This window comes from Hirundo rustica, unplaced genomic scaffold (assembly GCF_015227805.2).
Source record: "Hirundo rustica isolate bHirRus1 unplaced genomic scaffold, bHirRus1.pri.v3 scaffold_180_arrow_ctg1, whole genome shotgun sequence".
NCBI classification, from domain to species: domain Eukaryota; kingdom Metazoa; phylum Chordata; class Aves; order Passeriformes; family Hirundinidae; genus Hirundo; species Hirundo rustica.
The window spans coordinates 10,620-22,849 of record NW_026690252.1 but is presented as its reverse complement, the minus strand read 5'-3'; the positions used below and the strand labels follow the sequence as shown (position 1 = coordinate 22,849).

At 50.7% G+C, this 12,230-nt stretch overlaps 1 protein-coding gene across 2 annotated transcripts; it reads left to right on the top strand.

Annotated features, from left to right (window-relative positions):
- The first annotated feature begins 567 nt into the window (after positions 1-567).
- On the top strand, positions 568-10,971 carry LOC120747711 (uncharacterized). Of its 2 annotated transcripts, none has more exons than XM_058424328.1 (9): positions 568-705; positions 1,955-2,007; positions 4,503-4,570; positions 5,515-5,574; positions 6,343-6,510; positions 7,623-7,787; positions 8,911-9,069; positions 10,194-10,349; positions 10,632-10,971. In XM_058424328.1, the coding sequence occupies exons 3-9, from the start codon at positions 4,546-4,548 to the stop codon at positions 10,811-10,813; spliced, it is 915 nt and encodes a 304-aa protein (XP_058280311.1). In that variant the 5' UTR covers positions 568-705; positions 1,955-2,007; positions 4,503-4,545; the 3' UTR covers positions 10,814-10,971. The 2 variants fall into 2 exon arrangements, with proteins under 2 accessions (XP_058280311.1, XP_058280312.1); XM_058424329.1 differs by having other exon boundaries at positions 4,454-4,570.
- The last annotated feature ends 1,259 nt before the right edge of the window (positions 10,972-12,230 follow it).

Genomic DNA, 12,230 nt, shown 5'->3' with positions numbered 1-12,230 from the left:
CACCACCACAGCACACGGCACTTGCCATGGTGGGTTTGGGGTATAGTCAGTCTGCCAGCCCTTGTGAGCAAAACCCTCCCTAAATAGGTTTTTGATTTGGGAGGTCAAAAACTCCTTAATTTGATATTTCTGAGCCCAAATCCTCCCTAAATGAGTGTTTCTCAGCTCCCTAAATTGGTGTTTCAGACACCAAAATATCTTTAAATGATCCCCAAAATGATCTTTTTCCATTCCAAAGCTCCTCATATCACTATTATAGCACCCAAACTAGTGAAATGGAGGTTTTCTAAGCCATGAAGTTGTGAAAATCAGTGTTCCTGATGCCCCTAAGTCAAGCCACGTAGCCTGTTTGCCACCAGACCGTGGAGTTGGCTCCCAGTGCTCCCAGTCTCCTCCCGTGCATTCCCGGTGCCTCTGGGAGGCCTCCAGGAGCAGGGAGGGGCCGCTGGGTGTGCCCATTTCCCCCCACGCCGCCCAAGGAGCTGCTTCCTAGTCGGGGCATTTTCACTTTCAGTTTTCAAGGCATTTACAGGAAGTCGGTGTAAAACCGAGAAAGGAGCTGCTGGGGGAGGAGGCAGGAGCCCTGGGGGTGAGAAGGGGAGCAGGCGGGGACGGAGAGGGGTCGAGCGGGCGAGGAAGAGCGTGACGAGCCCCCCGGTGCTCACACCCCCACGGCGGAGCTGCTTCTTCCCAGCCTTGTTCCAGGTAGGTGACAGCCCCTTGCTCCTGTATTTCCCCACGGCTTGCTCCTTCTGCTCCCGAAAGTAATGTTTCTGAGCCCAAAAGCTCCCGAATTGGAGTTTCTGCACCCCTAACAATCCAGTATTGCTTGTTTTGATCTCAGAAGCTGCATACATGTTTGTTTTGATTTTTTTTTCTGAGCCAAAACCATCCCTAAATGGTTTGGAAGGCTGTGCCTGGGTGTTGGTGGAATGCAGTGGGAGGGCAGAGGCTCTGCCAGGAGGGAGTGTCGGGGAGGATGAGGATGGGAGGTTTGAAGAGCATCTGGGGTACATGGAGATCCTCCACAAGATGGGCAAAGGTTGACTTGCGTGAGTGAGCAGTGGAGGGGTCAGAAAGCGGGGACACTGTCTTGGCAGTCTAGAAACTGCTTGATCATCAGGGAGAGTTGGCAGAAGAGCTCTGGGAGCAATTTGGAGGAGTCTGCAGGCCAGTGAGCAGGTTCCCATGAGGAATGGCAACTGCCCTGGCATACATGGCCAGGCAGAGGGTTTGCCCCCTCTGCCCAGCACATCCACAGCACACCTGCCCAGTGACACGGGCACTGTGGCAGTCAGGAACCACTGCACTGGTGGCTAACTGAGGGGGGAATCCTCCAGCTGTCCTTCAGGTGTTGGTGAGATTTCCTTAAGAATATCAGTGTCTGCAACAACAAAACCAACAACAGAAGTGTGACACTGCCCAAACAGAAATATCTGCAGCGGAGCAATCTGCACCTGCAGTCGCCCATCTAGGCAAGGCCAATGGAATCCCTATTGGCAATGTACAGCAGTGACACCCCCTCCTCACAAGACTTCATGGGCAGTGACTGTCCCTCTGTGCTGGGCACTGCTGAGGCCCTCAAGTGCTGTGTCCAGTTCTCCCAGGGAGAATTGAATGGGAAAAGGACGCTGCTCCCGGAACCATCCTGGGGCCTTCACAGGCCTTTGCTGAGGCTTGAAGGATCCCTGCTGCCCTCCAGAGTCCCCAGGGCTTTCAGTGCCTTTGCCTCTTTGAGGCCCAGCTGTGCTGCAGAGGGTCAGGGTCCAGTCAAGAAGGATTGGAGGAAGACCGTAAAGTTAATATTTCATGGAATTCCCATTCAAAGTCCATTGTCTCTTCCTGCTCACAGTCTACAGATACGAATCCAGTACCTAATTCATTCCTACAAAGAGAAAAAATTCTCAATTCAGGCCTTACATACTTATTTAAATTTTTTTTTTCTGTCTGATAGCAAAAATTGCTGCTGTGACTCTTGCTGCACATTAACTGGGAGAAAAGTAAAAAGTAAGTAGCATATTGATATAGGCACAGCCATGATTATAGGGTGCCATGATTTCATTGTGGGCAATTGTTTGTTTCTTTGACGTTAGCTGATTAGATAAATTTTAAATCTGAAAATACAATGAAATATTGTTTTGTAGAGTATAACTTAGTAATATAAATATAAAAATTAAAACAATACCTCATCTTAGCACCCCAACGAAAGCATAATGATATTTCACCACCACTCATACAGTCCTCCTGGATTTCACTCAGATACTGGTATTAATGCCAATGCATAATTCAAAATGTCTAATTGATTGAGCCTCTCTTGGCAGACCAGACTCTGTTGGCTTCCGGCCAACAAAGGCATCACTGGCAATGCAGAAGAGAGATTTTCTTCTCCTTTTTTTTTTTTTCTGGCTGTACTTTTTCTTTCTCCTCCCTTCCCCCCCCTGCTCCTCCCGTTTGTTTTCTTTTTCCTTCTCCTCCCCTTTCCTCCTTTTGCCCCTGCCCTTTTCTTTTTTCTTTCAAAGCTTCAGCTTTGGCTCAGGATTAAACATCTGGCCCTGCATAAGATAATTTTCTTGTCTAAACCAGTTGTCAGGGCTCCTTCTAAATGTGTGAGAGAGACAGAGAGAACCATTTTTCTCTGAGAGAAGTGAAGAATTTGTGAGAAGCAGGGTGACCCATTTCTGGAAGCATAACCATCTTTCCCTGAGTGATGATCTGAGGTACACGTCTGTGTTCATAATAGCAGAGACACATTCATGACAGCTCCACGTGCACATCATCTATTCATTGTTGCTGTTTAAGAAGCCATCACTCTATTGCTCTGCTTTCAGGAGGAAGAACCCTCAACTATTGAGTGTTTTATGCCATTTATATTCTTTCCCTCCTTTCAGACCATAGCAAAATAGGGAAAGGTAGTGGGAGGAAATAGAGCAGGGTTCAGTCCTGGGCTTGGACCCGTGCAACAGCCATGGGCCCTGGGCCAGTGGCTTCTCTTGGGTCCCTGCTGGCATTTCTCTATTTACAGTCCTCAGCGGAGCTCTTTTCCTCACCAGGGTCTATACTCCCTTTCAACACCAGGAAAGCTTTCTCAACATGTAGCAGCTTTTGGCAAAAGGGTTCCTTAATTCAGTCCAGGTCCACTTTCGTCTGTGGAACATGGCCCTGGGCAAAGAAAACAGAAAGTCACAAGGAGCAGACAGCACAGGGAAATGGAGGGCAGGAAAGAGAGGGAGAGCAGAGCGTGGCAGTGAGCTGTGCCCTGAGCAGACCCTTCCTCACTCCTGAGCAGTCCCTGTTTCTGCCTTCACCTTACCATTGTCCTCTGATGGCTGTGGTCAGAAGGGACAGGCGGCTTTGTTGGAAGGGTCAGCAAGGCCATGCTTTCTGCAGCCAGCTGTGCAGAAGAGGATATTAAGGAACCTTCCCAGTCTGACCATTCCCAAGGGTCTCTGGCCATCACACTCCAGCCACCAGAGATGTTCAGTGCTGGGAGCCCCTCCACAGCTCCAGTGCCCCAATGGGCCCTGCTGGACTCCTCACATCCCCCACTCCCACTCAGCCCCTGTGTCATCCCTGCTTCCAGACCAGGTTTCCCACAGCAGAGTCTCAGATGTCTGATTCCATAAAGCCATTTGTTCCCCGTGCAGTAACACAGGAACAGCCTGAGCTGTTCCTCCAACAAAGGAACCCCTAAGTTTTATCTCCTCACAGTCCTCATGCCCAAGGCTCAAGTGTGGGTCTTCCTCCCAAGCCCTCGGCTCCTGCTGGGTCTCTCAGTGTCCCTTCCCCAGCTGTGCCACCACTCTTGGTGCCCTTTGTTCTGCTTTGTTGGCAGTTCAAGGGCTCTTGTCTCAGGCTCCCACCTGGTGCTCAACTTGCATCTGGCACTGAGCTGCCCCCAGCCACCTGCACCAGGTGTGTTCACAACCAGGAGGAGAGGGGAGTGGGAGTGAGGTGGCTTCAGTTTTCTCTTTGTTACTCAGTTTGCTGCTCTACTGGGAATTGCAGAGAAAGCAAAGCAATCGTTCCAAAGTCGAGTCTGGCTTGCCCATGATGGCAACTGGTGAAGGGATGTCCTGGGCTCTATGTGAGCTCCTGAGTCATATTTTTTCCTCCTGTCTAGTTGAGGAGGGGAAGTGAGCTAAGTTTGGTTGGCATCTGCAGCCAGCCATGTCACTTGTCCTTTCTCCATAGATTCCTTTATAGCTGGTCAGGATAACCTCCAGGATTTGAGTCTGAAGGAATGAAAAACGGTCCCTTACCTCGGTGGAAAATTGTGGGTGGGGTTGAACACCAGATTCTGCACTCTGCAAAAGCAGAAAATCTTAATTTTCCCCAAGGGAGATGATGTACATGTCTGTGAGAATTCTCAGAGCTCCAGAGTAGACAAGATTTAAGGTTAGGGACCAGGTGGGAGTACAGCAGAACATCTTATCAACTGCATTATCTTCTCTAGTCCTGTGACCACCACAGAGACTTTGCCCCTCTTTTCCCTTGCATTGCAGAGTGAACCTTGAGAAAAGGACACAGGAGACAAGAAACAAGGACATGGCTCAACCTAGTAAAACCTTAAGTAAGTAACATAAGTATTACTTCTGTTTAGACAGTGGTGGAAGGGAAAATAAGTAATTTAAAAAACCCTGAGTGGATCAGAGGTTTGAGTAGTATAAGGGGCATATGTGTCCCAAAGAAGCTCTTCAATGCATTTTTTCAATCCTTATGGAAATATTGTAGTGAAGATTTCTCTTTTTAGTTTTTCTGCTCATGTGAGCCCAATGGCCACAAAAAAAAAACAAAAAACAACAAAAAAAAAACAAACAAACAAACAAAAAAAGTTCATGGCAGCATGTTCAAGGAGGCCAGTTTGAGTCTGCAAGTAAGTGTGGACTCATGGATCCCATTCCTCTCCTCTGTGGCCACCATCCTTGTGAACCTTCGGGAAGGGATGCGTTATCCCTGAGAGAAGTGACGCCAGTGGAGGTCTCTCCCCCGAGGACATTGCCTGCAGAACCCCTTCCAGAGCACAGCAGAAGTCCTGGCCTTTGGGGAGGGATCAGTTTGGTCAGAGGGGTGACGTTTGACCAGAGTCACGTCCTACTCTTGCTGGGGGTGTTGCTGAGCAAGACTTTGAGGGGTCAGGCTGAAACGAATGTGCTAAGGGTCAGTGAAGGGTCCTGGGAGGTCCCTCTCCACGCCCGGAGTTAGGCAGAAGAGCCTCACCCTCTTGTGGGTGGCTGTGCTCTGGTGGGACTGAGGCACCTGTGAGGTGCCTGAGTGCTGTGGCAGCTGAGGCAACTTCCTGGCCCAGGAGAGCCTCAGTGGGCCCTAAGGGTCAGAAACCCTCCAGCACTGCTGTGAGGCTCCTGGTCCACAGGACCTCGTGGTTCCTGGGTTGGCTGTGGGATGTGTTCTGCTCCAGAACCTGCTCAGTACAGTCCTGAAGTTCCTTGGGGAAAGGCCCTTGTTAAATATCCTGTTTTCCTTTTGATTTTATTTTTATATGTACCTGCTCTCCAGTAACAACGGCTGCTGTGCTTCTGTCTAAAAACATCGTGGAAGTGGCATTCAGCAGATATCGTAAGTGTGTTGGATCGCATTCCTCTTGTCTGTGGCCATCCTTGGGAACCCTTGGGATGGGATGTGTAATCCCTGAGAGAAGTGAAGCCAGTGGAGGTCTCTCCCCCAAGGACATTGCCTGCAGAACCCCTTCCAGAGCACAGAAGGGCTGGCCTTTGGGGAGGGATCAGTTTGGTCAGAGGGGTGACCTTTGACCAAAGACACGTCCTACTCTGGCTGAGGGTGTTCCCTGCAATTGGTAATGCTTTTGAAGACATAGCACATCCCTTCTGGGATTTCCTTTCCTTTCCTTCCTAAAGGAGGAATCTCATCCTGAGCTTAGCTACAGGGACAAAGGCAGAAGCCTTTCTGTGCAGGTGAGTGCCAGTCCTTGCCCACACTCTCTGGAAACTAAACCCTGCCAAGCAAGAAGGAGATCCAGAGCTCTGTTGTGCATGAGGACCCAGTGCAGTCAAATCAAACAATCCCTCCTGTCCATAAATTCCCATTTCCAAAGGCCAGTCCTTTGTTACAATGCCCATCCCCATGCAGATGCCCAGGACCACAGGATCCCAGGGTGTAGAGATGTCCCAGCAGTGGGCTTTTCCCAGCACAGACCCGGACAGCCTGGAGGAGAGAAAACAAAACCCCAACCTGTAGGAAGACCCAAGAAGAGACCCTCAAGAAGAGAGTTCGAAACAGAGGACTTGGTCATCCCCTGCAGGATGGATGGTCTCCCCTTCAAGCAAGCAATGTCAGTTTCCCACTGACACCAATCTTTTTCTACAGGAAGGAGAAAGAATGAGAAGACCAAAAAAGACATGGAGTGTAAGATGGATGTAGCCTTCCAGGAGCTCAAGAAAAAAATGGAAGCCTTGCATGAATTGTTCACGGAATTGCAGGACACCAAACAGTCTGAGCTTGAAGGCCTCAGAGCACAACTAGAGAAGAACAAAGGTGAGCAGGGCCCTTGCCAAGCAGATGTTTCTCTCTGAAGGCAGAAGCTGCTCTACAGGCCGAGCACCCTGTGAGCTCACCCTGCTCAGCTCCTCAGAGGGGATGGGGAGGGACAGTCCTTCCTCAGGGAGCAGCTTCTGTGATCCATGGCACCAAAACACCTCCATGCTGAAGTATTCTCTGCAGGTGCAGGTGGTCCAAGTCCCTCTTCTGTCCGTCACCTTTGCAGAGGGTGTGTGCTGGGAGTTCTCACATTGCCTCATACTTGTTAAGGTTCCCCCCTTGAAGTCTTGTTCCCATCTCCCTCCCTTTCCCCACTTCCCTACTCCAGCTCTCCCACTGCTGGTGCCATGCTGGGGCACTTGTGAGACCAGCCTTGTTTCCGTATGGATGATCAGCAGGGAGAGGAGCTTCCCTGAGCAGAGCCTGGACGTGTCTGTGAGCACAGGGCCTGTGGAGAGCAGCTCTGCCTGCAGGAGCTGGTGCTGGGAAGGGGAAGGAGTCAGCTGGGGCACAGACACCAGTGTGGCCTGGCTGGCCCCAGGCTGTGCCCCTGGGCCTGGCTCAGGGAGGACACAAAGTGTGTTGGGAATGGCCTCGTGCCCTCCGGGCAGGGAAAGGTGAGAAACGATCGGCCTTCCCTGACCATGGGTCCTGTTCTTGTTGTGGCTTCAGCCAGCAAACCACGGCAAGGAGCAGCTCAGAGGAGTCCAGGGAAACCCCTGGAATTCCTGCTGGCTCAAGCCACTGTGGGCTTAGAATTATACCTGTGACCCACTTTTCAGAGCTGGACCTCTATTTATTGGGCTATAGAAAGCACAAATGAAAGTTTGAAAATGGGTTGAAAACTTGGTCTGGGTTTCTTGTCCCCTCCCTGCTAAAATCCGTGGTTAAAGAGAAAGCCATTTCCAGATGCTGCCTTCATGGCCAAACGGAATTTCTGTGAGGTGAGGATTTCTAAGGGGGAATGAGGAATGAAAAAACCACACACAGGAGAGACCCTCTGTCAGGGAGGTTAAATCAGAGCCTTTGGGCATCCTTGCGTCAGATAGCTGATCTCCTGCTCAAGGAGGAAACAGCAGTGACCCAGTAACATCGTCCTTTCTTCACAGGAAACAAAGTGGAGGAAATTGTATGGTCCGTGAAATCCAGGCTGAAGAAATACCTCCGGCAGTTCTCACATGGAATTCGAACTCTGGAAGAAAATATAGAGGATTGGTCAGAGACCACAGAGTATGAGCTTCAGCGTCTTAGAGCAGAGCTGCAGAAGACTCAAGGTGAGCAGGGCCCTTGCCAAGCACACTTCCATCTCTTTGAAGGCAGAAGCTGCTCTACAGGCCGAGCACCCTGTGAGCTCACCCTGCTCAGCTCCTCAGAGGGGATGGGGAGGGACAGTCCTTCCTCAGGGAGCAGCTTCTATGATCCATGGCACCAAAACACCTCCATGCTGAAGTGTTCTCTGCAGGTGCAGGTGGTCCAAGTCCCTCTTCTGTCCGTCACCTTTGCAGAGGGTGTGTGCTGGGAGTTCTCACATTGCCTCATACTTGTTAAGGTTCCCCCCTTGAAGTCTTGTTCCCATCTCCCTCCCTTTCCCCACTTCCCTTCTCCAGCTCTCCCACTGCTGGTGCCATGCTGGGGCACTTGTGAGACCAGCCTTGTTTCCGTATGGATGATCAGCAGGGAGAGGAGCTTCCCTGAGCAGAGCCTGGACGTGTCTGTGAGCACAGGGCCTGTGGAGAGCAGCTCTGCCTGCAGGAGCTGGTGCTGGGAAGGGGAAGGAGTCAGCTGGGGCACAGACACCAGTGTGGCCTGGCTGGCCCCAGGCTGTGCCCCTGGGCCTGGCTCAGGGAGGACACAAAGTGTGTTGGGAATGGCCTCGTGCCCTCCGGGCAGGGAAAGGTGAGAAACGATCGGCCTTCCCTGACCATGGGTCCTGTTCTTGTTGTGGCTTCAGCCAGCAAACCACGGCAAGGAGCAGCTCAGAGGAGTCCAGGGAAACCCCTGGAATTCCTGCGGGCTCAAGCCACTGTGGGCTTAGAATTATACCTGTGACCCACTTTTCAGAGCTGGACCTCTATTTATTGGGCTATAGAAAGCACAAATGAAAGGTTGAAAATGGGTTGAAAACTTGGTCTGGGTTTCTTGTCCCCTCCCTGCTAAAATCCGTGGTTAAAGAGAAAACCATTCCCAGATTCTGCCTTCATGGCCAAATGGAATTTCTGTGAGGTGAGGATTTCTAAAGGGGAATGAGGGATATAAAAAACCCAAACCGTCAGGAGAGCCCTGAGGAGAGTTCCTCTGTCAGGGATATTAAACCCTTGAGCATCCTTTTGTCAGATAGCTGTCTCCTGCTCAAGGAGGAAACAGCAGTGACTCAGTGATAGTGTTCTTTCTTCACAGAAGAGGTCGAAATTGTATGGTCCCTGAAATCCAGGTTGAAGAAATACCTCCGGCAGCTCTCACATGGAATTCAGAGTCTGAAAGAAAATGTAGAAGATTTGTCAGAGACCATAGAGTATGAGCTTCAGTGTCTCAGACCAGAGTTGGAGAAGAACAAAGGTGAGCAGGGCCCTTGCCAAGCAGATGTTTCTCTCTGAAGGCAGAAGGTGCTCTACAGGCCGAGCACCCTGTGAGCTCACCCTGCTCAGCTCCTCAGAGGGGATGGGGAGGGACAGTCCTTCCTCAGGGAGCAGCTTCTGTGATCCATGGCACCGAAACACCTCCGTGCTGAAGTGTTCTCTGCAGGTGCAGGTGGTCCAAGTCCCTCTTCTGTCCGTCACCTTTGCAGAGGGTGTGTGCTGGGAGTTCTTACATTGCCTCATACTTGTTAAGGTTCCCCCCTTGAAGTCCTGTTCCCATCTCCCTCCCTTTCCCCACTGCCCCTCTCCAGCTCTTCCACTGCTGGTGCCATGCTGGGGCACATGTGAGACCAGCCTTGTTTCCCTATGGATGATCAGCAGGGAGAGGAGCTTCCCTGAGCAGAGCCTGGACGTGTCTGTGAGCACAGGGCCTGTGGAGAGCAGCTCTGCCTGCAGGAGCTGGTGCTGGGAAGGGGAAGGAGTCAGCTGGGGCACAGACACCAGTGTGGCCTGGCTGGCCCCAGGCTGTGCCCCTGGGCCTGGCTCAGGGAGGACACAAAGTGTGTTGGGAATGGCCTCGTGCCCTCCGGGCAGGGAAAGGTGAGAAACGATCGGCCTTCCCTGACCATGGGTCCTGTTCTTGTTGTGGCTTCAGCCAGCAAACCACGGCAAGGAGCAGCTCAGAGGAGTCCAGGGAAACCCCTGGAATTCCTGCGGGCTCAAGCCACTGTGGGCTTAGAATTATACCTGTGACCCACTTTTCAGAGCTGGACCTCTATTTATTGGGCTATAGAAAGCACAAATGAAAGGTTGAAAATGGGTTGAAAACTTGGTCTGGGTTTCTTGTCCCCTCCCTGCTAAAATCTGTGGTTCAATGGAAAACCATTCCCAGATGCCGCCTTCATGGCCAAATGGAATTTCTGTGAGGTGAGGATTTCTAAGGGGGAATGAGGAATGAAAAAAACACACACAGGAGAGCCCTGAGGAGAGACCCTCTGTCAGGGAGGTTAAATCAGAGCCTTTGGGCATCCTTGTGTCAGATAGCTGATCTCCTGCTCATGGAGGAATGATTAGTGACCCAGTGACATCATTCTTTCTTCACAGGAAAGAAGGAGGATGAAAGTTCAAATTTCTGCATGGAGACAAAAGTTCCACAGCTCTCCTATAGAATTCAAACTCTGGATCCAGAGTTACAGGAGAGGTGGGAGTTCCCAAATCATGAGCTTCAGTTTGTCACAGCAGGCCTGGAGAACAGCCAAGGTGTGTGTCCTAGGGTGACTGTGTATCCCACAATCGTCTGTTAGGTGCAAAGGGGAGGGCAAGCGCGGTTTGTTTTTCCCCAGGAAAACTCTGCTCATCGGAGTGACCTTGAAGCGGGGGAGTTGGAACACTGCAAGACGAAAGAAGCTCTGTTGTTAGTTAGTTAGTTTAGTGCTAGCGTAGTTAGATGCTGTAGAATAGCTGAAGCTTTTTGCTTTTTTTTTTCCTTCTTTTTTCCTTTTTTTTTTTCCTTCCTTTTTTTCTTTTTTGCCCTCTCCTCAGAACTTTTCCAACCTTTCCAGATTAAGGACCTGGGGGAAGCACCAGGGGCCTCCACAGGGGACCCACCCCACCAAGACCAGCCCTACACATCTCCTTTTCTCCCAACGTCAGTGGAGACGGAGCGGTGGAGCACAGTGACGACCCTCGAGGAGACTTTCTTTAAGTTTGTTATCCCTCCGTAAGCGGCACGAAGCTCTTGTCATCGGGTATTGTGCTGGGAGTGCTTTGCCTGTTTAATAAACAGGTTTTTTCCACTTCTCTCTGAGGAAGTCTTTTCCTGAACCGGTTGGGGGAGGGGAGGGGGAGCTTCCTGGGGGCGTTTCTCCCAAAATCTGCCTGAAACCACCACAGCAGATCTCACTCAGCCAGGCAGGGTCCCAGCAGGCTGCTGTGGCCTCGCAGGTGTCTGGTTCAGTGTCTGCTGACTCCTGGGCTGTGCCGACGGAGAGGGACCACCAGAGGGGACATGCACCGGGATTGTGTAGGGACCTCCGGCAGTGAGACTCCCAGAGGTGTCTTTGGGGTATAGGTCACCGTTTGTAAGTGAACAGGTTCTCAATTTCAATAGCAGTGTTCAGTATTGTTGGGGAGGATGAAGCCAGAAAGCCCTGTAAATATGATTGCTTAGACTCTGAGAATGTGAAACCTGTAAATGAGATAGAATTGAAAGTAAATTTTGATGTTTGAGATGTCCTAGCTACTGGATGTCTGGGAAAACAGCTATGTGACCAGCTGAAGGTCACCTGCAGCCAGACCCAGGTCAAATGGAATGTTCTGTCTCACCCCAATGTGTGGTTCATCCCACACCTGTAACCCTCCCCTGAAGTATCAGGTATCTGTGACCCCATTGGCACAAGCCCTGTCCCAGCCCACCTTGAAGCCTCCTGATAAAGGGTCCCGAGGGGGCTGGACGCCCTCTTTGCCTGGCACCCTTCTCCAAGGACTTTCCTCTCTTGGAATTTCCTCTCCCTTCCCCCACCTCCCTAGGCCTTGCCACGAGCTGCAGTCTGGCAGCTCAGAGCAAGGCCTCCTCATCCTTTACAACAAACCTCATCTTCTAAAACCCAACTTCAGAGATCTCTCTTCTACATCCATCCACACTGTCCTGGAGTCCACAGCAGAGAAGCAATCTCTACAAGTATGACATAGGATCGGTTTTCCCATAGAGGGAATCGCAGGAATAGAGGAATTGCAGTTTCTGAAGGCTACTTTTGTTCACCAGGTAGCAGTTTATTACTGTGCCTCCCGTTTTTCTATCTGTTAGCAATGTCCTCTCCCCATTAAAAAGGGAAAGAACTGCTTTCGAAAGGGTATTGCAAAAAGCTTTAACTTCTCAAATTGTAATTTCTGTACAGTTCACCTTAAAGCCACGTAGTTCCAAGGCAGTGCGTAAAAAGGATCAAATTTTCCCTGTTTTCCAGGCAATCACCTCAGTCAGTAGGAGAGGTGGTGTAGGTTTTGGACCACGAATATTGTACATGTCAAATGATACTTTGTCTTCTCAATAGATACATTCCAGGTGCTTCTGACTTGGACGGAGTCTTTCCAGACGTGAATCAAATATCACAAACACTGTTTTGCTCTCCCTCCTTTCTACGG